Source organism: Pelodiscus sinensis, chromosome 27, assembly GCF_049634645.1.
Source record: "Pelodiscus sinensis isolate JC-2024 chromosome 27, ASM4963464v1, whole genome shotgun sequence".
NCBI classification, from domain to species: Eukaryota; Metazoa; Chordata; order Testudines; family Trionychidae; genus Pelodiscus; species Pelodiscus sinensis.
Genome location: NC_134737.1, coordinates 2,929,125 through 2,955,601, shown reverse-complemented (window position 1 = coordinate 2,955,601; position 26,477 = coordinate 2,929,125). Strand labels below are relative to the sequence as shown.

Below are 26,477 nucleotides of genomic sequence, written 5' to 3'. Positions count from 1 at the left end.
GCGTCCCTGGGTCACGTGCGAACATGCCGGCTGAGCCAGGACCTTTCCACGGAGCAGAGGGAGGGGGATTCAGAAGCAGAGCCCAGAAAACATCTCCATTTCTATTGCCTACGTGTTTATTCTGCACGCCGGCTTTCGCCCTTTTCCGCTGTCCCATCCCTCTCACCCACGGAGCCTTAGGCTGCCCGAATGATGCGCTTGGCCAGGGAAGCAGCCCCTTGAGTGAGAGGTTTGAATTTGGGCCCCGTCTCTCATCAGCCAGTCGGGAGACAGCTGCCTTGGCCTCGGCTGAGAGGGGATTTCTGTGCCGGGCTCCCGTTGGGTGCCAGAAGGCAGTGCCCGTCTTAAACCTCCAGGCACTGAGATCAGAATCGTTCCCATGGAGGGGCCTATTGAGAAACCAACCATTTTGGGACAAGGAGCTGGCAAAGTGCCTCTCCCACCCACGGCGGTGATATCTTCCGCCTGGCGGGTGATCCACGGGAGACGGCGTGTGGTTCTCAGGCTGGGGCCAGCGTCCACCGCATGGCCCTTTAAATCGCAGCAGCGGGTTATTCTAATCCACACCATCCAATAAGAATATCTTGGCAGGGCATGGTGGCAAAGGCGCTGCAAAGGACCCTTCTCTGATGTACTTCTCCCTGCATGGTAGGGCTGCACTCCAGGCCAGCCTGAGGGCTGGGCAAACTGGGCCCGTGCCCAGGGCGCCGTAGCCAGAGGGTGAGGGGCAACTGGGCTTGGGTCTTGCTAGGCCAGGAGGGTGGCGAGTACTAGGAAGGGGGGCAGTGTGGCTGGGCAGGCTGGCAGTGCAGGGCTGGGGGCACAGGTGGGAGGAAAGTACAGGGGCTGGGATACGGGGGGGCACTGTGCAGAGGTTGGGGCAAAGCGGGCACAGTTCAGGGGTTAGTGGCAAAGGGGGCACAGGATGGGGGCGTACGAGCTGGGGATCCCATGGATGCCAGGAGAAATGGGTGGTGCGGTGCCTACAGGGGTCAGAGGCACCCAAACACAAGTTGGCCCAGGGTGCCATTTTCCCTTAGGCCGGCCCTGGCAACACTCCTCTTTTCCCGGGCGTGCGGCTGGGCTCCCCTGCAGCAACGTGGAACCAACAGAGCCGAGTGCAGGATTTGGCAGCTGCTGGGCCTGTGGCGCTGTGGTTAATGCTCAGGAGACCCTGCTCTGGCAGAGAGGCATGCTGGGAAACAGGGGTCAGGCCATTGAAGGCAGTTCGGGTCAGCTTTGCACAGCACCAGTGGGGGGAAGAGTCGAGCCCTTGGCTTTCTGCAGGGGGGTGGTTCTGGGGTAGGGAGCAGGGTGAGGGGAAAAGCAGAGACCCACAAATCCGCACGTATCATCTGTGCAGCCGCATATGTGGATGGAGATACCTGTGGCTCACTTTGGCAGAGGCGGGTACAGGTGTTGTATCTAGAGCCTTGCAAATGTGCGGATAGCCACTTTATATCTGCGGATGCGGAGATCCATGGCTCATTTTTGCGGCTATGGATGTGGATACAAATTTTGTATCCACTCAGGGCACCAGTGAACAGCATATTAGCCAGCAAAGGCAGGGACTGTAGCAGCCTGTGCAGAGGAGGCAGCTGGTAGGCAGGATGGGTGTCTGATATGACACTGTTTATGGTGATTTCATTTTCAACCCCCCTTCTCTCCCCCGCCTCCAGGGAGGCATCAGGGCAGCACACGTGGACTGGCGTTCTATAGCAACGTAAGTTAAAAAAGCAGCCTCTTAACATTCAAAGACATGAGAGGGAGAAAAGGCAACCCACCCCCGATCTTGGGAGGACGGGAACTTACTGCCTGCCTGTTACTGAAGCTCCTGAAAAGGTGCCCAGTGTAAATTCCAGATGCTGACCAATTCTTCGTTCCTTGTATGGGCAAAAGCAATGCTTGTCTTGCGCCTATATTTAATTCCTTTGCAAAAAAAAAAAAAAAAAAAAAGGTGTTCTCTCTCTCTCTCTCTCTTCATGCCTCTGCCCACCAGCCTCTTTGCCTTCGAGAGTTAGAGCAGGAACAGGACTGTGAGAATAAAACAGTGACATTAACAGTCTCCTCTCCCATTCCCAAACCGGGTGAGAGCTGCATACGATTTAGCAAGACAAGAAGCAATGGGCTTAAATTGCAGCAAGAGAGGTTCAAGTTGGACATAAGGAAAAACTTCCTGTCACTGGAATAAGTTGCCTGGGGAGGTTGTGGAATCTCCATCCCTGGAGATATTTAAGAGCACGTTAAGAACATAAGAACAGCCAGACTGGGTCTGGGTCCAGAGAGAGGGGCCACAACAGGTAATCTTTACGTGATCCCTCCCCTGTCTCCCACTTCCAGACAACAGAGGCTAGTGACACCATTCCTACCCATCCTGGCTAATAACCATTGATGGACCTAACCTCCATGAATCTATCTAGCTCTTTTTGAACCCTGTTAAAGTTCTAGCCTTCACCGTATCCTCTGGCAAGGAGTTCCACAGGTTGATTAGGTTATATAACCATCTGTCAGGGATGGTCTAAACGGTGCTTGGTCCTGCTGCGAGGGCAGGGGACTGGACCTGATGACCTCCCAAGGTCCCTTCCAGTTCTAGTGTTCTATGGTTCTAGCATAACCTTGCACCAGTCACAAGAATTGCGTGGCGAAAGCCACAGGCCGTACAAATGCAGAGGCAGCAATACACAGTGGAAGTCTTCCCCATCCCGCCCCAATATTAACAAATGAATCAGTTGCTGCACTCTGCAGCAAACCCTGCAGAAGACACTCAGCGAGAAGCAGGGAAAGGAGGCCCAATCCTGAGCATCTTGAACTCTTCAGAAAGCTAGGGGCAGAGGGGAGCATGGCACAGAAGCCAAAGTAAATAGAAACTCTACTGTCTGCCAGGCCTCTGCAGGAGAGGAGTGAGAAGGAGCTGGAGCGTGGGAGGGCTTTACATGGCCCCTGCTCATGTGGAGTGAGTGAGTTTCACTCTCCAGGGCTGTAAATCTGGCACGTTCCATATCACACAGTACAGACTGAGCAGCCTGGCAGCTTGACTGCACATTTGTTTGCGAGCCAGATTCACTGGACTCGTTTCTCTATTTTGCTTTACAGGAATCCTACAAAAGGCAAGCAGGCGCCCTTGGCAGAATTTAACAATGTACGCTACATACAGTGGTGGTTCGATATAACCCACGCCAAGTCACAACAGAATGTTAGGAATCATTACAAAAAAGGAATAGAGAATAAGATGGAGAATATCTTATTGCCTCTGTTTAAATCCATGGTACGCCCACATCTTGAATACTGCATGCAGATGATCACCTCATCTCCAAAAAGATACCTTGGCACTGGAAAAGTTTCAGAAAAGGGCAACAAAAATGATGAGGGGTTTGGAACGGGTCCTATATGAAGAGAGATTAAAAAGACGGGGACTTTTCAGTTTAGAAAAGAGGAGACTAAGGGCAGATAGGATAAAAGTCTATGAAGTCATGACAGGTATGGAGAAAGTGAGTAAGGAAAAGTTATTTATTTACTCCCATAATATAAGAACTAGGGGTCACCAAATGAAATTAATGGGCAGCAGGTTTTAAACAAGCAAAAGGAAGTATTTCTTCACTCAGTGCACAGTCAACCTGTGGAACTCCTTGCCAGAGGATGTGGTGAAGACCAGGACTTTAACAGGGTTAAAAAATAGATAAATTCATGGAGGTTAGGTCCATCAATGGCTATTACCCAGGATGGGTAGGAATGGTGTCTCTAGCTTCTGTTTGTTAGAAGCTGGGAATGGGTGACAGGGGATCACTTGATGATTCTCTGTTCTGTTCATTCCCTCTGGGGCACCTGGCATTGGCCGCTGTCGGAGGACAGGATCCTGGGCTAGATGGACCTTTGGTCTGACTCAGTATGTCTGTTCTTTTGTTCTTATTATGTTCAGTCAACCCAGAAACCAAAGAATTCCAAGGCCCTTCCCTTGTGAACATTTTCTCACCTGAACAATCCCCCATCCCCTCCAATTTTCAAATGCCAAAGAAAAACGACTGTCTTAGCAATGTGGTTGAGGATTATCAGATCTGGGCTCTTTCAGACCAAAATGAGAGCAAATTCCAAGGGGCGTGGGGCTGTCGTAAGCAAATCCCCACCCAGCGTCCCCTTCTGGTCCAGATGACTTACAACTTCTTTAGTGGCAAATGGTTTTGTCTGCTCTTCAGTCCCATTTTCCCAATTGAGTAATCCACGCCACAGAACCCACACCCCAACTCAGCTGGTACAAGCCGGAGTAACTCACTGGCTTCAAATGAGCTACATCAGTTTACACCAATTGAGAATGTAGCCCTTTTCTTGTTTTTTAAATTGTGGCTGTCACTCCCATATCATTTGCTTTCCCCATAGACTGGTGTGCAAGCCGGACACAGAAGGGCCAGTACAGAGATACCACATGTTGTGTAAACTATTTCACTGCCCTTTGGAAGACTGTGACATCGCTTTATTAGTAACTCTTGGAGAGTGGAACACTGAAGAACTCTCCTTTTCAAAACTAAATCTGTACATAATAACAAATACACAACCCCCTCCCCCCCGAACAATCCAACACAAAGTTAGCTGCAACTTCACACGTCAGTGTGGCATCTGGGTTTAAGGCCATAACGGGTAACACTAAACTTGTGAAGAATTTTGGGACATTGCAAAATTCCATGGATGGGCCTGTGACTTAGCCTAGAAGTTAAACAGGCTGGAAAGGACAGGCAAAGAACACGCTGAAGATACCACTTCCGAAAAAGGAAAGCTGAAACGCAATGGGATGGTGAGGACACAATATCTGCATTCAGCAATGGTTCTCATATAAATTCATGCCTTATTTTTTTCAATTTAAATATCACGTGCTTTGAGATCAACGTTCAAGTTGCCTGGTTTATAAGCCAGTATTAAGTGCACACAAGGGAGAGCAGACTTAAAAATATATACAGAACACACACACATTGAACGTGTTATACTGCAGCGGTCATAACCAGAGATGAGCTGAATGGCTTTGGCAAACATGAAGTCCCTGTGACCAGAGAGGTTCCCACAGTGAAGGGGCTGGATAGCCAAGGTACAACAAGCCCTGAAAGCAGTGGAGAAATCTGGTCATTCTCCTAAGCGCTGGGTCTGGAAAGCTTCCGCAAACAGGCCTGATTCAGCTGCTGCCCCAGACGATGTAGGTTTCTTAGAGGCTTGAGGGGAGGATGCGCCCAGCTTGCTCTACTACAGAATACACTGTTTCTCATGCCCCAGTGCAGGGCAGGCCTTTAGGGTATATACGGTACAGGCATATATGCGCTCCAGCTTGTATTCGGTGTGAAGCAGAACCATTGGGCAGAGGAGAGGATTATAAGAACTTAGACCCATACAGCTGTGTTAATGTCGAAGCCGGACGGGGTGTGGTCTGCGGTGCTATGGAACTTCTTGGCACAATGCTTGGATTTGTCACTACTAGCTTCTGCCTTTGGGCACCTCTCCATTTTGCTGTGAGCATTCTGCAGGTTCCCATGGAGGGGGAAGTAAAACGTCCCCTTCTGTTTGCTGACCTTTTTGGATCTCTTTGAAATCTCAGTCCCTCTGTCTTCCGCTGGGAGCCAGCCTGGTTTTTCCTTGAGGAGTCTATCTCGGTCCGGCCGGACGCTCCTCAAGAACTTTTTGAAGATGTTGGCCGTGAGGGAAAACTTCCTGTAGAACTCCTGAGACCGGCTGATGGACAGGGACGTCTCACTCTTCTCCCCCTTTTTATCCAGCTCCGGCAGATCCAGCCAGTTCCCAACCAAATCTGCAAAGATGTTGTCCCCTAAGACCAGAGGCTGCCGGTTCCGACTCTGAGACATTAGCGAGGAAGTCCAGTCGTTGGCCTCATCAGAACCCTGGCATCCTTTGCATCCCAATCTACTCTCAGCCAAAGTCTGAGGGGTGCTGGTCGTGTCTCTATGAAGCTGGTTCCCAGCTGTGCCCAAACTAGCTGACTCGAATTTCCCTAGCGGGCAGAACTCTGCTGTGGTCAGGGCTGAAGAAGATGGATAATAGTCTCTGCTATAAGCCACATGTCTACAGTGGCTGCTCTCTGCTAAAGTAACAGGGCCAAACAGGCCGGCAGATTGTGGCACCGGGGTGGAGCATGCAAATGCCGTAGGGCCGCGATCTTCCAAAGATCTCCTTCCCAGCAACCTCTCATTCTGCCTGCTGGCTCTGGGCGTCTCTCGGCCATTTCGACAGCAGTGGTGCTGGCCAATGCCTGGAACCTTGTTTCGAGGCTCTGAAATATCCAGCTGCTCCAAAGCTGTCTGGACCTGGAGGAGTTTCAACTCTTGCAGGGCGCCCATCATGCAGTTCATCTGTTCATGCAGCCCGTCTCCAACCTCCTTCATGGATACCTGGGGAGGAAGACAGGGCAGTGAGCCAGTGTTTGGAAAAGCCAAGACAAAACAAGTAGGATGTTACCCCTGCGACACAAAGGGAAGTAAAAGTTAAAGCCACATTCCCTTTTTATTTCGTAAGCTAGTCAACTGCAAACAGCAAGGCCCCCCAAAACCATGCCCTAATACTGAATTCTTAGGATTTCAATTTACTTCCCTTTTCCCTGGTATTCCAGCCGGTTCACGGGATCATAAACAGAAATTTGTTTAGATTCTGAAGACATTAAAATACAACTTTGTAAAAAAATTCCAAGTTCTCACCCATTAGCAAGAACTGAAATAAGCAACGGATGGACAGCCAAAATAATGTTTATCTGCATTTCAGTTAATCGCTCAGCAGACCCTCCCTTCGTGTAACTGAGCATGACAATTCGCTGCATCCATTTTTAGTCTTATTCCACAGCTATTTTCTCTTTCTTGCACTGCAAAACAACTGAGACGAAAAGTGAGTGCTGTGAATTTATAAAGCAGCTAGCCTTGGACAGACTAGTTTCTGTAACATGCTAAAATAAAATAAAAATCATACACGGTCACTCTGTAATTATGTCTCAATGCTTTGTTATAATACCCTAATTATATGTTGAAAAACATAAGTCGGATCATGGAATGAAGTCCTATAAATCTGAATAGCTTCATTAAAAACCAATTAAGTAATCACAAGTTTATCTCCTGAAAAGTCAGTTATTTTGGCTCCCAAACTAGATCCAACATTCATATGTTTGATCTTTCTACTTTCATAGAAAGGTTTAACTCTCTATGTTAACCTTAAAATATGCTCGTTATTTTCCAGAACCTCTAAAGTGCCCCCTGTCCCCTTTCCTTCTGTTCTTCTCTTTCTCTCTTATGTGGGATCTGGATCATATTCCCAAAGCAGCATCATAAAACAAATGGACTATACTTTCCAACAGCTGCTACCACTTTTTTGAGGGGGAGGGGGCGGCAGTTTGCCAGGCTGGAGGCAAAGATATGTCTCACGCTGATGCAGAGAGGTTGGCAGAAGGGATAATATAAATATCTCAGAAAAGCTGAAATCTAAATGATCATGAGTATACAGTTTAAAAAGCTGATCACAATCTTTGCATGACAAAAGTTCCCTTACTGTGCTGCATGCCTTTTACAGCTGTACACATAAATGGCTGTACATTACCAAGCAATTTTTTTTTGGGGGGGGTGTCATTTTTGCAATCTTGGTTCAGTTATTTGTGGCTTGCTGTTTGTTTGAAAGCAGGAAACTGCAGGTTCTTACCTGCGAGTAAGAAAGGCTGTTAAAACATGGCTGTACTAGCCATGCTGCAAAAGTGGAAATCTCCATAACCCATGTTCCAGCCATGCATGTCCATGCATTTCAAAAATCAGACTCTCAGAGTTAGCAGAAGTACGACCCCTATTTCTGGAGCTTCATGCTTGCCTGCCAGCAAGGATATCTGGATGTGAAGTTACAGGAAAGCTCTGTTCAAACCTCTGATTACATTTACAAGTCAATGTTACAAGAGAAGTTACTAGTATCCATAAAATAAAGCCACATTGGTACTTACATACAAGCAATGCCCACACTTCTACAATAGAAGAGCTCTTGCATTACCAATACAAAACCTGGGACCATCTGTTCCATAAGCTTCAGACGAAACTATCACCTTACCTCTCCAGATTTGCTGTAATGCTTCTCGTCCTAACCTTTCTTGTCTTATTAATGGAAGTCTTTTTTATCTGGGGCTTTGCAAAGCTGGATTTGGAGCCAGCTTGGACCCTCATTGGACACTTTGCATCAAATCCCCTCCTAGGCAAAGCAGTGTAATCAAGCAGTGATGAGTGACAAGGATCCGGCAGTAATGACTAGACGGGTCAAAAAGACAACATATGCTGGGCGGCTGGGCTGTTCACTTCATTGATTCAATTAACTGTCCCATGATGGGTGGTATCATTACAAGGCATGCCTCCTCCGACAGGGACCTAGTATGCATTAATATTTCAGAGGCAGCATGTACCATCGCCGGGTTCCTGTCACCAATGGACCCCTTCTCCTACGAGCACCTAGCATTCAGAGCCTTTTGAAAAGGGACAACAAGTTTTCACAGAAACTTTCCTACAGTTGTTTGTTTCTGTAAAACATTTTTCATGGACATTTTCATGAGCCACTCTCGTAGGATAAACACAAAATGCATCTCCACCATGGTGGGTAAATGGTCAGAACTCCTCTGACTTCAACTGGGCCGTTTAGACCAACAGAAGAGATGCCCCTAAAGAAACAGTTTCACCCACCTTTGAGGTAGGTACGTAGTGGTCCCATTTTACAGCAAGAAAGAAGGGGAGGAATAGCTCAGTGGTTTGAGCATTGGCCTGCTAAACTCAGGATTGTGAGCTCAGTCCTTGAGGGGCCCATTTAAGTATCTGTGTCAAATCTATCAGGGATGGTACTTGGTCCTGCCATGAGGCAGGGGACTGGACTTGATGACCTCTCAAGGTCCCTTCCAGCTCTATGAGAAAAGTATACGGCCACGGTTACTGCTTGTCTATCTTTGGCATGTTGATGGTATCTCTCCAGTGAAGGTAGAGTTATACTAGGAAAGAGCATACCCCCAAGGATCTCTTGATGGATAGAGGGCAAGAGGTATGCCTATGGGTTACAGGGACCTGTTGAGTCTGGTATCTATACATTAGTTCACTAAAGAATGTTATGTTCCGTGTCCATGTTAGGTACGGGATTGTGTGTGAGCCTGCACAACGGATGTAGGGCTAATATGTGAAGAGTGATGTACGGATATTGAACACTATGGTCTTAAGGTCTTCGGGCTGATCACCAAAAGGTGAGAAAAAGATTTCCTTCAGGCTGAAGATAGTGGTCCAATGGTGTGTCTACGTGTAAATGTTCCACAATTAACCCTGCTTTACCTTCTGAGCAACATGCTCAGCACGTGATTGAAAAGGCTTGAGGCAGGAGACCGGTAGAGACAGAGGTTACCCTGTTGGATGTTTAGGCTATCATTAGTTACGGAGACACGTTCTGGAATTCTGGATTATTCCACTTAGGAGAGGCATAGTCATGCAGTGCCTCAGTTTTCCCTCGGTACCATGAGGATAACACCCTGCCCTACTGCCCAGGGGTGTTGCAGTGAGGATGGCTGTTCCACTGCTATAGCAGCAGGGCCAGTATGTACTTCTGATAGCCACGTGCTGTGGTTCTGTGTTTGAGGACTAGACACCAAGACAGATGCATTTGGGAACGCCCAGCAAAGCAGGATCTGTACCCCCATCTCCCAGAAGCAAAGAGCTAGGCACATCAAGCTGCCCCATCCGTTCCCCTGCAACAGGAGCTTTTGTTCTGTTTGTACAGCACCTAGCACAGTGGGGTACTGGTCCATAAGTAGGGCACCTAAAAGTGGAAATCCCCACAATATATGTTCCAGGCATGCAGTAAGAAAAGCAAATATGGTAGGCAACCAGCTTGGTTTAGCAATGAAATCCATGGCGAGCTAACAAAAAGAAAGGAAGCTGACAAGAAGTGGAAACTTGGACAGATGACCAGGGAGCAGTGTACATATATTACCTGAGAATGCAAGGGAGTAATCTGGATGAGGGGATGGATTGCACCCTCCACAAGTTTGTGGATGACACTAAGCTAGGGGGAGAGGTAGGGTATGTCTACACTACCACCCTAGTTCGAACTAGGGTGGTAATGTAGGCAACCGGAGTTGCAAATGAAGCCTGGGATTTGAATTTCCCGGGCTTCATTTGCATCTCACCCGGCACCGCCATTTTTAAATGTCCGCTAGTGCGGACTCTGTGCCGGGTGGCTACACGCGGCACGGACTAGGTAGTTCGGACTAGGCTTCCTATTCCGTGAAACAAGGAGTAACGGTAGTTCGGAATAGGAAGCCTAGTCCGAACTACCTAGTCCGTGCCGCGCGGCTACATTTAAAAATGGCGGTGCCCGGCAAGATGCAAATGAAGCCCGGGAAATTCAAATCCTGGGCTTCATTTGCAACTCCGGTTGCCTACATTACCACTCTAGTTCGAACTAGGGTGGTAGTGTAGACATACCCATAGATATGTTGGAGGGTAGAGATAGGGTTCAGAGTGACCTAGAGAAATTGGAGGTTTGGACCAAAAGAAATCTGATGATGTTCTAAAAGGACACATGCAGAGTCCTGCCCTTGGGATGGAAGAATCCCAAACACTGGTATAGGCTGGGGACCAACTGGCTAAGTAGCAGTTCGGCAGAAAAGGACCTGGAGATTCCAGTGGATGAGAAGCTGGATATGAGTCAACAGTGTGTCCTTGTAGCCAAGAAGGCAAATGGCATATTAGGGTGCATTAAGAGGATCTTTTCCAGCAGAGACATGATTCTAGAGACATGATTATTCCCCTTTATTTGGGCACTGTTGAGGCCATATCTGGAGTATTGCATCCAGTTCTGGGCCCCCCACTACAGAAAGGATGTGGACGCACTGGAGAGGGTCCAGAGAAGGTCAACCAAAATGATTTAGTCTGCAGAAGAGACGAGTGAGGGGGGATTTAAGAGCAGCCTTTAACTTCCTGAAGGCGGGTTCCTAAGAGGATGGAGAGAGGCTGTTCACAGTAGTGACAGATGGCAGAACAAGGAGCAATGGTCTCAAGTTACAATGGGGGAGGTCTAGGTTGGATATTAGGAAAAACTATTTCCCTAGGAGGGTGGTGAAGCATGGGATGGGTTCCCTAGGGAGGGGATGGAATCTCCATCCCTAGAGGTTTTTAAAGTCCCAGCTTGACAAAGCCCTGGCTGGGTTGATTTAGTTGGGGTTGGTCCTGTTTTGGGCAGGGGGCTGGACTTGATGACTCCTGAGGGCTCTGCCAACCCTGGAATTCTATGATTCTGTGATCTCCCTCTAAGTGAGTAGCCAGGCACCCGGTGCATGACAGCAGGGCTGCCCGGCAGTACCATGCGTCCATTGTGTGGCAGTGGGGGCTGCTCTGCAGGACTGGGAAGCCCAGTGAGGCTGGCAGGACAGTGGGGCTGGCAGTGTGGCCAAGCCAGGGCTGAGGAGTGGTGGTGGTGGTAGTGGGGCCAAAAATGACCTCCCCTGGTCCAGAAAAATCCCTCATCCAGGACTGGTCCAGTCACGAGGGTGCCGGATCAGGGGGTGCAACCTGCAATAGCAGTAATTCAGTTTGTGAAGGGTAATCTCTCTAGTCCAGAAAAGTTTTCCATTGCATTTGCCACACACCTAAATCCAAGAGATGATATATCTAACAGAGTTTCATGGGAATGCACGTCCCAGGCTGCTGGACCATGTTCTAGCTGGCAGCCACGCTCTGTAATGCTTCCACAAATGCACCTGCAGTAGCAAATTTAGTTGCAAACCCCATAAATAAATGATTTCAAGCAGGCAGTGCTTTTAGCTTTTGAGTGTTCCATAAACCAATGCAACGATTGTTACATAAAGTGTGTTGCATAAACAAAGCAGCCCTCTGGTTTGATCCAGTGCTACACCATGGTACAGGTTGAACCTCTCTAGCGTGGCACTCTCTGGTCTGGCAACATCCTTGGTCCAGCATAATTTTAGTTAGTTGCATATCTACTTTTCATGGATGTGGCCAAGTTTTCCTCAGTCTCATAAAGTCTGTTTACAGCTGCCCACCAGCCCTGGCTCCCAGTGTTCTGTGCTGTTCTTTAGCCCTAATGTACCCCTCCATGTCTTCTAAGAGCCCAATAAGCAATGGAAGTGTTGGTGATGCTGCTAGACAATATTGACCTCCCGTGGTCTGGCAAATTCTCTTGGTGCCGGACTCAAGAGAATCAACCTGTACATAGAGCAACATTTATTGGAGAATTTCCTTACATCCCTTTCCAAGCTCTTGGAGTGTTCTGCACTAGCAGGTGGGGATAATCCGCAGACTCTTTGAGGTCCAAATGGACTCACCTCACCAAAACAAGAATCCTGCCAATGTAGACACAGGAGCACAAGTGCCTCAAGCCCTCCAGAAGTAAACTCTGCCTCAGTCTGTCTGTACGGAGTCATACTTTGTATGTATCACTCCCAGGTGTCAGCCCCATTGAAGCTGCAAGGACTACTTGCCTGGTCAATCCAAGGGGTTGGCCCAGGGTCATTACAGTATTCTTCCCTTGGCAGGAAAATAGTGAGTACCAGTAAAGCCAAAGTGCATGTCCAGGGTTCCAGCTCTAGCCCTGTCCCTCTGCTCAGACACTGGGCTACACCTTTATTTTAATTGCAGAAGAGTTATCTGGGGTTGCTCGGGTCCTTAACTCGATTCATTTTTGTTTTTTTCATTTGAATCATTGCTCAGAGGTGGGGCTGGGAGGAGGGGTTCAGGATGCAGCCCTCTCTCACCACAGCAGCTTGGGGCCAGGTGAGAAGCACCTTTCTATGGACGCTGCAGCTCCCGTGGTCACAGCTGGGTCAGGGGGGCGTGTCCCCCAGCTGGGGCAGGTCCAGGTTCATCTGCCCCCTACGCTCCCCAGACAGTGTGTGGAATGGAGCAAACTGGGCACTTTCCCCTCACTCCCTGGTGAAGGGGAACAGCCGGCAATGTTCCCATATGACTGGGGGGAAGGGGCTTGCTGCAGCCCCACCCCCTCTCCCTAAACAGTACCTGAGAAGTGGGAGACAGAGGGCGGGAGCATGCCCCCCGCCTGCCACTATCACCTGCCTGGTGATTCTGTCTCTTTCCTGTATAGTTCTATGGGTTCCCATATGCATGGGGGGGAGGGAGCTTCAGTCCACCCTCCCCGTCCTCAACCAAACCCAGACCTGGCTTTAAGTTAAGAGACGTGGAAGCTGGATACCAAATTTGGTGGCCTTAGCTCTTACCGTTTAGGAGGAGTTCTTGGCCAAACAAATGGACAGACGGACAGACTTGCTCATTGACAAACTCTCTCAAATACAGGTAGATTGCTTTACTTTCACCCCTCAGACCCAAGAGTCAGGTTAACTCAAGTGTGCCGAACAAATCGTGTCTGTTAGCACATTCACTACGTGTGTTCCCTAAACATTACACCGTGTGTAGCAGTTGCTGGGTTCTACCCTGGGACAGCTGCATGTCAGTGGTGGGGGAAAGGATGCCAGTGTATAGTTTACAGCCAGATAAGTGCATAAAGTATTTTGGTCAAAAAGCACTAAGTCAATGTAAGATGTTGGTACACACAGGCCCTGGGGCCAATGCACGGTATAAACAGAAATATAATCCTTTCGTGGATCAGTGTGTTGTTAGAAAAGCAACACACCGATTGGCTTATGTACAGCTCCTATTCCTCCAGTATTTTATGTATCACAAAGTCAAATACCTCTGTGCAAAGGGTAGACAGGATACAGTGAAACCTTTGTCATCCGACACTCTTTTAACCAGGAAACTTTGTTAACCAGCATTGCCCCCAGACACAATTCTGTCACATCTTCAGGCGCACAGGCCTGGCTTGGTTGACCATGATTGGCTTACCAATTTTTTATTTAAGAAGTACTAATCATCTTTAACTCAAATAGAAATGTTAGATCAACTGCCTCACACTACAAAACTACCAATATTAAAAACTTGAATTTTGCTATTATTGTCCATTGATTTTTCCTAGGTTGATGGGACCCTCAGATAACCGGAATTTTTAGATAACTGGAATGCCCTAATCCCCGAGTGTTCCTGTACTTGCCTTTTAATGGACTGGGCCAGAAAAGCATGAAAAATGGGAACTTCATCTGTCATTTCTCACTTACAAAAATATCTGTTCAACATTTTGGGAGCTAACATATCTTGACTAGTGCCTGAATTCACAAGATAGCTCTGGAACTCAAATCCAGCTAAGTCCCTTGAGCCAGAGCTGTTTGTATTTCTAGCTCATCTCCACATCCGGGTTGCCCAGGACTACGACAATATTTTGATGATGACCGGGAGGGAAAGAATAAAAAAAGAACAGATAACACATTACAGACTGCAGCTGACTGGAGAGACGTGAAGAGAAGAGCTCGGGGTGTGTTTGGGATAATGAGGAGGATGACAGATGTCCAGCGCTTAGGTAGAAGAGGTGTTGTGAGAGGAAGTTGTTGCAGGAAGAGGAAAGGAGGAAGTGAAGTGGCAGCTCTTAATAATTAGGTTGATAGGCAACAAAGCCAGCAACAAACACCATTTGGTGTTGAAACAGAATGAAATAAGAGATGAAAATGACTTTAGAACTGCTGAGCTGATCAGATAGTTTCTCTGTTTTCCTTTAGAACGCTAATGAAATTAATCTTTCACGAGCCTGGATTCTTTTACCTCAGGTCATCAGAGGGAGTTTATTTTAAGGGTGGTTTGAGGAGGATTTTTTTTTTATGTTGGGGTTATGTCTTGTTTTGTTGCCTTGTGATGGACACAGAAAGCATGGAAAGGTCTTTCTGTTTCTGCTTGTGTTTATCCTGCAAATATTGAGCATTTCAAATCTTTTGGCCCTTGGTTTGACAGGAGAAACTCTAAGAGCCCTTGATGATGCTAACTGTAAGATAACAGCTAATTTGAAGGAAGTGGAGGAGAGGGGATGATTCTTTAACTAAGGTGTTCTTTATTCAAAAAGTTAGCAACTCATTAAATAAGCATTAACAACAACCAACCAACCAGCTGTCAATAGTTTGACTAAAATGTCTCTTTCGGTTGCTTCACTTTCTCTCTCTTGGTTCTTGAGAAATCATCGTATTTTCTTGTTCCCCAATTCCCACTGACCCTTTCAGGGCAGACAAGATCTAAACTTCTAGTCAAAAAAATAAATCAAACGTTAACAGTCAAGAAACAGATAAAAAAGAACTAATTTTCAGGTCTTTGGTATTCATTATAAAGAAGAGAGCAAGGGCACAAGGTTAATTTTTAATTCCTTTGGAGATCAGCAGGATTTGCCCCTCTACTCTGCCTCCTTTCCTGCCGCTCGGGTTCTGGTTTAGGGCCCCGAATGTAGGTAGCAGGCTTGGTGTGATTCCAAAACCATCTACTGCTTCCCCAAGGACATGTATTTCACTCAAGGCTCTGGGCTTTCAAAGCGAAACAGACTAGACACAGTCCCTCAGATCTATCTCAGGAATAAATAGCAAACAAAGTCTTTAATTGCTTTCCTCCCCCACTAGATTGAAGCATCTACAAGCAGCGGGAAATCAGCAGAGTTCCTTCCTGCTGCCTGAGCCAGGTGCAACACTGAAGAAAAAGGTTCCTGGACACACCACAGATGGCTACATGGACTTTTAACTATAGCAAGGACGTCTGAGTCTCAAAAGAGCCAAATCATCTCTGCTTCTGAGCAGAGCACAGCCTCAAAGTGAGGTAGAGGAGCAAAGTAGGACAAATGTTTCCTATGTTGAACCTGCAAGGGGCTGCTTGAGCTGTTGAGGGTGGCATAAATTGTGCCCAGGCTAAAACGCACCTTGTGAGCTACTGCAGAAGCTGGGAACAGCTGGAGTATGGGAACATCCCTCCCAGACACAACTCTATCACGGAGAATACACAGCCCGCCGTGTCAAATCTAGGTCTGTCAGGGAATTCTCTGGAGACTACAACACGGCAATGAATTTGGCCAAAGGGGTCTAATCTCACCTCCGCCTAAGACGATCCACCAAGGTTCTTCCCTGAGTCACAGGAATTTAAAGGCTGACATCAGATGGCTCAGCTACACGCCACCTTTCTGTGACCTACAGCGAATGGCGCCAATGGACTGGCTGACTCAGCTTTCTGCCTGTGTCTCAATTTACCCCTATGCAGGTCTTTTGTGTTCAAATGAGCAGGCCTCTTGGCTCTCAGCATGTCACAATTATTGACCCTGCTCTCGTAGCAAGACACATTGGGACGTATAGAGCTTAGCTGGGCTCCTCCTGCCTTTGGAAAGTCTCATTGCTGGGTGACAGGACTTTCCTTATTTACCTCTCAAGTAAAAAAATACCACAAGGGGCTACTTCTGGTTCCTCTTGCAAAACATTAGCATATAGCCGACACTGCCACAGAGCAGGTACATTGGCTTCAGCTACTGAGTGGAGGGAAGGGTGAACGTCAAAGAAAAGATTGGAGACAGGGTCATAGGTGCATGGGGTGTCTTCACTGCAAAATCAGGTGTATTCTTACCTCCAATTGAAGGTGGCCCTTTCTAATTCCTCCCCAGCCTCAATATTACTGAAGAAGTGATGAAAGTGGGGGGAAAACAAAAATAAAGTTTGTTGTCTCTTTGAAATTCCCTCCCTCCCAACATTTCCCCCCAAAAGTATGTCCGCTCCAGTGCCTAACACAGTGGGATCCTCATCTATGACTGGGACTCCTGGGCTATGTCTATATTGCTTCCTTCTTGTGCAAAAGCCTATGCAAATGAAGCATGGATTAGCATATTGATTTGCTTCATTTGCATAATTAATTAGGGGCCGTTTTTGCACAATAGGCTTTTGCACAAAAAGGAGCTATGTAGATGGCTCCTTTTTGCGCAAAAACCTTCTCTTGTGCAAGAGCCATTCTTCCTCATTTTTTCATGTGCATAACAATGAGGTCTGAGACCCTCTCTGTCTATCTCAGAATCTTCAGTGGCCCCCCCATCACCACAGTATCAGAGCCCCTCACAATCCGGAATGTATTTTTGCTCACAACATGCCTGAGAGGTGAGGCTGGACTATTATTTTAGAGGGGAAACTGAGGCACTGAGCAACTAAATGACTTGCCCAAAGTCACCCACGAAGCTCGTGCAGGGAACAGGGAAATGATCATGGGTCTTCACAGATGACTGCCCTAAGCAATGGATCGTTCTTCCTTCCTCTCTAGCGCTCACTGTAGGACAGGGTTCTGGAGACTAGCAAGAACTTATTTCTTCTCCTCATTTACCATCAGCGCTCCCACATTAGCGTGGGCCCACCAGTAGCTGTACACGTTTTGGTGCTAGCATTGCATTTTCTTCTGAGACACAATGTCTGGAGAGGGCACCTCTAGATGGATAACAAACACTGCTAACTGAAAGAAGAATTCACATGTTCATTGACGAGAACAGGCCTGGGTGTATGTCACAGCGGGGCATTTTGCACACATGACACATGGTTACCACAACAGGACTCAGCCTGAGACAGGATGTAAAAATAGAAGGGCTGCACTTTGTCACTTCCATTGTGAGTTCTGCTCTTGTGAGACACTCACACAAGAAACATGAAACTGCTGTGTAATAGGAACCCAAGCACCGCACCCAATTCTAAAGTTTGATGTTATGTCCAGAGGTGGGAGCAGCCATTAACCACTAGCCGATGATATTTGCTGATTAACAATAGATTAAAAAATACACATTCTTTTCCACAAAATATTTAGAAACAGCCTGCTTTACCCAAGAATAATTAAAACACACAACATTAGATTACAAGTGCTTCTAGAGTTTTCAGGCTACACACCATGACCCAGACCTTGTTTTCACCATGGGAATGCTTGATTGCAATGAAGTTACACTTGACTAGCAGTTCATTAAGATCAGCCTTCGGCCTGTTCACTGTCTTACACCTTGTATCACCATTTACACCCGTGCAAAGTGGAAAATCCCTTCTGAGTGTGGAGAACTCTGATTTGGCAGCACGTTTCACCCATTTTGCACAAGTGTAAAACAACTTGGCCAGGTGAAAACAGTGGAGCATCAGGCTCTGTATTAGCTACGCATCTTCTTTACCTGGCTCGTTTCTAGGGCCAAGGTCCAAAAGGATGGGGATGCTGAGAAGGATGATTTACAATGGTAAAAGGCTCCCCCTTTTATAGGATAAAAACTGTGGGTATATGTGGAATGTATCAGCTCTTTCCATTGCATGGTTTCCACATCTTTTTGGCTGATATTCACAACTAGGTGAGTGTAACTTTTCTAGAGTTTGCAGATTTTTTTTGGCTAGGACTGAAACACGTCCGAAGATACTGGCGATTTCCCCAACATTCACACCCTGCATCAAAACCTGCAGGAATAAATAGCTACACAAGCTGCACTTCCCCAAGTCATGTGCAAAACCTCCACATATGAATTCTTCTCTGTCCCTATTTTCATGGCCCCATCTTGCTGCAGTTCCTTGGCATTGCTACTGAATTCATGGGCAGGAAATTGGAAAGATCCTAGTTTGTTTTCTTTTTTTCCCATAACGTGAATAGCATTTTTTCCCACGGTTTTCAATATCACAGCTGAACTTATGAGCAGGAAATTAGCCCAAGAGGGTTTTGTTTGGTTTTACTATTCAGCTGTACTGACTGAGGACAATATGGAACCCCAGCTGCAGTCTAATGGTAGAATTCCCCAGATACCTTACAGCTTCCTCGTTGGGGAGTGACTTATTTTTATGGCCGTGGGGTCTAATGACCCCAGGTCCGTTGTGCCAGACATTTCTGCAACCTTGTAATGAGGAAACAATTCCCACCCAAAAGAACTAGAACGTAGGAGCCCCAAACCTTTGTGCTAGGCGTTGTACGAACACAGAACAAATGAGTCTGTGATGTGCAGTGCTCAGAGCAGGAGGCTGGAATCAGAAGTCCTGTTTTCCAGGTTCCTAGCTGGCTGCGTATGTGACCTCAGGAAAGCCAGATGAAAGGCACAGGACCAGCGCCAGATCTTCGGGTCCCACTGGAGTCTGTACTTTTGCAGTCTACATCAACAGAATGTGGAGTGGGCCTGTAATATGCTATGAGATCCTCTCATGAGGAGCTCCACAGAGTGATGTACAGCCAATGCATCTGAAATCAGCATTTTCAAATAATAACAATGAGTAGTCCTGGGGCCCCTTAGGCTACGTTTACACTGCGGAGCTATTTTGAGATATCGGAAGTATCCTGAAATAGCTATTCCACGTATTTTGAGTGAGCCCATTATTTTGAAATATAACGGGTTCTCTATTCTGATGTCCCTGTCAACCTTGTTCCATGAGGGTTAAGGGACGTTTCGGAATAGCGGGTTATTTTGAAATTTGGCACTGTGTAGACAGTACTAGATTTCAAAATAAGCGATTTCAAAATCACCTCAAAATAAGCTGCACAATTTGCATAGCTTATTTCATAGTAAGGGTTCAGTGCAGGTACCCCCGTAGCAACTAATATATAGGATCATGGGCTTTCGTGAGCAAAATCCACTTCCTAAGATGAGCTGAAGAGGGACAACAGAAACCCAGAATTTATAATAGGACTAGTCGTTGTTTTTAAAGTTACAGCCTAACACGGCTACCTTTCTGAGACAAATAATAACAATAATACCGGGCTCTTATGTGCTGTTTTTTGTCATCCTGTCTGAGAAAAGCTACAGTGGAGCTGTAAAAGGTTCAGAGAAAGGCAACAAAGATGATGAAAGATATGGAATAACCTCCATGTAAGGAGAGACTAAAAAGACCAGGACAGTTCTGCTTCCAGAAAACAAAGATTAATGGGGGATCTGATAGAGGTTTATAAAATCATAAATAGTATAGGGAAAGTATTTACCCTTTCCCACAGTATTAAAAACCAGGGGACACCTGCTTAAATCAATTTGCTTTAAGGCAAATGAAAGGAAATACTTTTTCACAAAATTAAACTGTGGAACTCATTGCCAGAGTATGGTTAAAAGTGTTACTGGGTTCAAAAACGGACTAAACACGGCGACTGAGGCTAGCTCCATCCATGGATATTAGTCAAGATGGTCAGGGATGTAACCCCATGCTTGTGCATGCTAGAAGCTAAGACAACAAGAAAGGAGTGTCTTTCTCCAAAGCTCTCCTGTTATGTTCATACCCCCTAAAACATCTAGCACTGGTAACTGTTGGCAGACAGGATACTGGGCTAGATGGACCATGGGTCTGACCCAGTCTGGCTGTTCTTCTGTTCTAAAACATCAAAGCACTGTCAAAAGAGGCAGGTACCATTCTCCATATTTTAAAGGTGGAGACATTGAGGCACAGAGGGATGAAACAACTTGCTTGTTGTTGCCTAGCGGGATAGCAGCAGGGCTGGGATGAGAACCCAGCTCTCTTGAGCACTAGTCAAGTCCTGTCACCCTGGCTCAACACTGCCTGCTTTGTAATGAGTGAAAGTATCAGCTGAAACTCCCCTGACTTTGAAACATGTGTGTGGAATACTCAAATTATCTGAAAGGAAATCCAATTTGAAGCATGCCAGTGACTCTTAGCTTTAAGTACACAACCGGTGTCTGAAAGAAGCTTCTCACGGACTGAAGCAGGTTGGATTTCTCTTTGGGAGTCCCAGTCACACCACAGCTTTGAACGTGCATTCTCGGAGGTTAGCGTGAAAACAGAGTTTAGGTGTGCCCAGATCTAAGTGGCTGATCCCTGCCTGGCCTTGGCACTGCTACAGCATATGAAAGGCACCTTTACAGTGTGAGTTCTGATGCATGGCTAGTAGTGGAAACACTGTGGAGCACTTGCAACCCAAACCAAACACCCATTCATTGCAATCCATTTTCTTTCTTTTTTTTTTTACGTGCAAAGAGAAAAAAGAACGAATCCATGAATCAGAGGGACAGACAAGCTGGCATCGGGATAGGGTTTCATTTTTAGTTAACCTCCCCTCCATGAAACTGGGAGCTCTGCCAATTTTTTTTTTAACTTCTCTCAAAACCAGTCAAAGGCTGAAATAGTTTATACAAAGACATATTAAGCTTCAGCAGATCAAACTGTCGCAAGCTTTCCCCTCGCTATACGAACCAGACGTAACAAGATTTGGTTCTTTAAATGGGCCTTCTTGACAGGACCTCTCTAATGTTACTTCTTTCCCTTTCCACACTGGCTAACATGGAAAAGAACAGTGTGCTGTGTATAATGCAAATCAGCATGTTACCACATTCAAACTAGTGCCATAAAACTGGATTCCTAGTTAACCTCAGATAGAGTTCTCATTGTCCTTATTTGGTGGGATAAACGGATCTTTCCTCCCCCCACACCTTATCCCCACATGGTGTTTGGTTCTGGTGCATTAATATCTGGAGCCATGACCTGCCTGGTAATGAAGAAAGTGGTGAAGAAGTCAGGGTCAAGAGATTCAATTCCCATCCACCATTAAGCCCAGACAGTCGCAGCTGTCTGTTAAATGGCTTGCCTGCTTTTAGGGAAAGCATACCTATTTTAATCCCAGCCTATAAAGAAGAGTATTGATTTTAAAATATCGTATTGTTGTGGGGGGGGGCAATTATTGTGGGTTTAATTAATACAATTCTGCCTTAGTAAATGAACTTCCCAGAAGTTCTGCAAGGCTGTTTACGAAATTAATAATGACAGAAGGTTGGCCGTATTGCCATAGACCATCTTCAGAGAGGAAATCACATGTACATTTTAAGTGACAGTAACTGATCATTGCAACAACTTACCATGGGACAGGGTGGATTTTCCATCACTGAGAACTTTTAAATCAAGATTGGGAGTGTCGTTGTTGTTTAAAGATCTGCCCTAAGAATTATTTTGGGAGAGTTTTTAGGCTTGTGATATACAGAATGTCAGATGAGACAACAATGGGGGTTTTCTGGCCCTCAATCTATGAAGCTCTCCATGTAATCAGTTCCCTACATAGAGAACTGACCAGCATCTCATGCCCTGTAGCATTACTTTGCTCAAAAGGAGGCAGAAGTCCTGACTTGTACTCAGATGCTTAACTGAGAAACTTAACTATATATTGACTGATGTTTTTAAAAAAAATTCCTGCCCCATGTTCAGGCTAACACCTTAGAGTTCATGGAGTCCTAGAACTAGAAGGGACCTTGAGAGATCATCAAGTCCAGTCCCCTGCCCTCATGGCAGAGCCAAGTACCATCTAGATCATACCTGACAGGTGTCTGTCCATTAAATATCTCCAGTGTTGGAGATTCCACAATCTCCCTAGGCAATTTATTCCAGTGTTTAACCACCCTGACAGTTAGGAAGTTTTTCCTAATGTCCAACCTAAACCTCCCTTTCATCATAGCTAAAAGAATTCTAAATGTGGAATGTACCTTCTGCATTTCATTTAGGGAGTATAGGATCCATGAACTGGTCCCTTTCACTTTTAGTTGAATTCCCATGTTGCCCAGCATAAACTCCAAAGGGTCTGTGGCAGGAAAAAAATCCCAGAAAAAAGCATTTACTCATCTTTGTATTACAAAGCACAAGGAAATGGGTTTGACAAAACCCTCTTATTACAAAACCCCGAGGGACGGGTTCTGTCATCCTTACCCATGCAGATCATCCTCACTGAAATGAACTGGGCCTCTCACAGAGCTACTCTATGTAACTCAGGGTGGCAGAATTCTGCTACTTCAATAGAAGGCGGGAAAACAGAATCTGGTATCATAACTGCAAAAGGCCCTGATCCTGCAACGCCGGGAATATGTAAGTAACTAGTGAGTAGTTCCATTGCCTTCAATGGGATTGCTTATATAGGTAACATTGTGCATGTGTTTTAGTATGTGCAGTTGTGTAGTCTTACACATGGGTGCCTGTTATAAACACCAGTTTGTACCAGTCCCCAGCTGAAGATTATGTTGCACAAGTAGTTACCCTATATGTCAACTTCCCACCTATCATTTTTGCTTTGCTTTCTTTTGTTCTTACTATTATGTATTTGTATGACATGCATTTCCTATTTACCTGTACCCTCTGGTTCTGATTGAACTTCCAAACTCATTAATTAAAAAACATTCAATTCTTTCTCTGACTCCCTCAGGAACAAAAACCAGGGTATTCACATCTCCCTGCTTGTGGACAAGCCCAAGCAAGTTTGTGTAAGCAACACAACCCTCTGGAAAGAATCTGCGAGGCAGGGCGAGGGACTGCAACACTGTACTAAACATGCCCAGAGATTCCACCCCAAAGAACAGATCTTTTCCATTGTCAAAACCACACCGGTTTAGAAATTGCAATGGCACATACTAGACTCCCAGTCCAATAACGGCGAGGAGTCCTGTGGCACCTTATAGACTAATTGAAGTGTTGGAGCATAAGCTTTCGTGGGCAAAGACCCACTTCATCAGATGCATGTGAAGTGGGTCTTTGCCCACAAAAGCTTATGCTCCAACACTTCGGTTAGTCTATAAGGTGCCACAGGACTCCTCGCCACTTTTGCAGATTCAGACTAACACGGCTACACCTCTGATACTCGAGTCCGATAATGGTATACATTGCATTCCTCTAAACCTCTTTCTATTGGGACTTCCTATTTCGCTTTCCAACAGCGGCTTGTGTGTATTTCTCAGTGCAAAACCACACAATCACTAGGACTCTAATTTTGCCTTGAGTTCTACTTTTCAGAGACAGCTGGTTTAACCACATCTGATCAATGAGAGGCTAAACTCGGCTCTTTGATCTACAGCCATGCTAAACTGGAGTAATTTCACTAGGGTCAAAGGAGTGGCTGGGAAGCAGAATGCCTGGTATTATATGCTCTAAAGACGATGTTGATCGGGGACAGTCAGTGAAAAAATGCTGGGCTTGTGGGAGGATGTGTTTAAAACCCCCCTGTCCAGTAATTCGTGGTTGGAAAGGATGGGGAGGGTGAGAGCAGGGTAAAGGACAGATCTTACCCAGCATGGAAACATTTATCTGCCCACAGATCTGTGGACGGATCGAACAGATTGGGGTGTGAGATGGTGAGGGTTTCCATTTAAAAGGTATGAACCCACCTAAGCTGCAGCCACTGTGGTGAGAAAGTTCAGCAGTGCTTCAGAGGTCACATCTGAAAAAGCCTGCAAAACTCCTTAAAACAGGACAAGTGGTGCCAATATGACAAGGCTGCATAGAAATATTAATCTTTAATTGGGGGCATTTCAGTCTTTCCATTTCAAACCTTCTCTCCCCAGCAAATTAAAAAAAAAAACTCTCAGAAAATCACATTGATGTGGTTTGGATTTCTCGCTGCTTGCCTGCCAAAGGCACTAAGGGACTCTGGGCCGCTGGGGCTGGCTGTGACACCTGCCCTGAGAGTGGAGGAGGGCAGGTACATGTCCAGTGGATGGCATTACAGGACCGACCCCTTTCACTCCGCTGTGGGGAGAAGGTGACACACAGGGAGGCAGCCCACATAAGACACCCTGTGGCAATGAGGCTCACACAGGGGCTCTTCCATGTGTCTCTTGCAGCACATGAGCGATGATTCACCACTCTCAATGACTAACCGGCCAGGATGTTTTCCCCTGGAGGGGCAGCTGTGTTAGTCGGTAACTTTCAAAACCACAAGGAGTCCTGCAGCACCCCAGAGGCTAACCCAATATAGCGACAGGCTTTCCTGGGCAAACCCCACTTCTTCAGAGGGGCTGGAGAGAGACAACAGACACCCAGAATGGATAACAGCGGGGGGGGGGGGCGTGCTTGCCAATTGTAGGACCAGAGCTCACGGGGCCCATTGTGCGGGCTGGAAGGGGCCCCCCACTTGGCGTTTATGTCAAAACGAGTGTCCACGCAGGGAAGGCGGCCCGTGGGGGAGACTCGGCCAAGTGTTGTGCTGGGCGCTCTCTGTCCACGCGCTGCAGGGGCCAGGCTTCTCCCCACACAACTCCAGCCCTGCCCCGTCCCCAGGGCCCCCTTACCAGCTCCTGCTTCAGGCGGCGCAGGTAATGGTCCATGTCCTTCTTCTCCATCCTCCCCAGCTCCCCTCGCAGCCCGCGCCCCTCAGCGCGCCCGGGCGCGCCCCGGGCTCCCCATCCTGCGCCCCGCGCTCCGGCGGAAAGTTTCTCCCTCTGCCCGCCCGGGCTCCTTCCTCCAGCGCCCGCCCGAGGGCCGCTTGCAAAGGCACCAAGCTCCCGGGGAAGGCGCCTCCTCGCCCGGCCGCTCAGCGCACGGCGGCGAGCCCAGGCTCGCCAGGCAGCCTCTCCCCCCGGCGAGCCCCTGGCTTACAGGCAGCCTCTCCGAGCCGGGCTCTTCCTCCCCGGCGCGCCGGCTGCTGCGGGCACAGGGGGCAGCAAATCCGCTGGCGGGGGCGGTCTTAGCAGGGGCTGGGCTCCGCTCCAGAGTGGAGGGGGCGGGGGGCGCTTTGCATCAGCGGGACCCGCTCCTGCCGGGCAACCAAGCACCGCGAGTTGGTGGCACCCCCGGGACCTCTGGAGCTTGGTGTAGGAGCCCCTCGGGGTGCTGGTGGCATTGGCAGATCCCCACGCGTGTTCCCACTGGGCACCTGGCTGCGTGCAAACAATGTGGGAAGTTTCCAAAGTCCAAACGCATGGAGAGGGGACCCCCTTTTCGGCCAGATTGCCAGCCCCGGCTGCCCTGCTCCCACCAGAAAGGACCTGTCCAAACCCAGGAGAGGGGAAACAGAATACATTGGTCTCAGAGGGGGAGCCCTGTTAGTCTGTAACTTTAAAAACAAGGAGGAGTCCTGTGGCACTGGAGAGACTAAAGAAAATATATATAGGATCTTGAGCTTTCCTGGGCAAAGCCCACTTCTTCAGATGAGCACTGATAAATAGTGTGTGTGGTTTTGTGTTTAGGATGGCCCTGGCCCTGAGACCAGCCCCTGAGAGCACAGAACAAGGAGCACAGCCCAGCCCCTAGAGTGGAACCTAGGGTGGAACTCACAGCTTTTGGATGGTTCAAATTTGCTTTCACACTTTCAGCCCATGTTAAACTGTTCCATTCTGGACCATCGGGTGAGTACGTGGGGGGCTCTCATCATCTGATCACAAGTACATGCAGAAGAAAACTGCATCCTGACCCTGCTACAGTCGCCATTCTCTGTCCATGAATTCCTGGACTTAGTTCACTGTGAATGGGGAAATTTACAAATACCGGGAGCTCTGGCTCCTGGAGCCTGCAGTGAGTTCCTGGCAGCTCCTGCTGACCACAGGGATTGGAAGACAGGGGCAACTCCCTGAGGCTCCAGGCCTCCACTGTCCTTTCCTCCCAAGCCGGGACAGGAGACCCCCACAAATATGTGGAACCGTGAATAGCAATTCCACGAATCACAAGGGTCTCCTGCACTCTGCTCCTCTCCCCTGGGCTGTGAGTTTCACACCTGGAAAAAGGGACCTTACCAAAGTACTAAAATCTGGATTATAAATTGTCCAGTATGAACCATACGCAGGGATGACTTCACATTTGCATGCCGTTTAGGCAAGAGCAGTGTTCTGAAGAGCTCATAAGAAATGTGAGCACAGCAATCGTGCGACAGTGCATGCCCAGTGAAAAACAC

General features: G+C 47.4%; 1 protein-coding gene across 5 annotated transcripts; it reads right to left on the bottom strand.

The window, feature by feature from the left end:
- Positions 1-4,870: 4,870 nt before the first annotated feature.
- INKA2 (inka box actin regulator 2) lies at positions 4,871-25,239 on the bottom strand. Of its 5 annotated transcripts, XM_025182461.2 has the most exons (4): positions 24,880-24,985; positions 7,669-7,846; positions 6,684-6,855; positions 4,871-6,380 (listed from the first exon to the last, which is right to left on the bottom strand). In XM_025182461.2, exon 4 carries the CDS (start codon positions 6,372-6,374, stop codon positions 5,358-5,360), a length of 1,017 nt encoding a protein of 338 aa, XP_025038246.2. In that variant the 5' UTR covers positions 6,375-6,380; positions 6,684-6,855; positions 7,669-7,846; positions 24,880-24,985; the 3' UTR covers positions 4,871-5,357. The 5 variants fall into 5 exon arrangements, with proteins under 5 accessions (XP_025038246.2, XP_014426865.2, XP_025038244.2 ...); XM_014571379.3 differs by lacking the exons at positions 6,684-6,855; positions 7,669-7,846 and adding an exon at positions 22,312-22,406 and having other exon boundaries at positions 24,880-24,991; XM_025182459.2 differs by lacking the exon at positions 6,684-6,855 and having other exon boundaries at positions 24,880-24,987.
- Between the last annotated feature and the right edge of the window lie 1,238 nt (positions 25,240-26,477).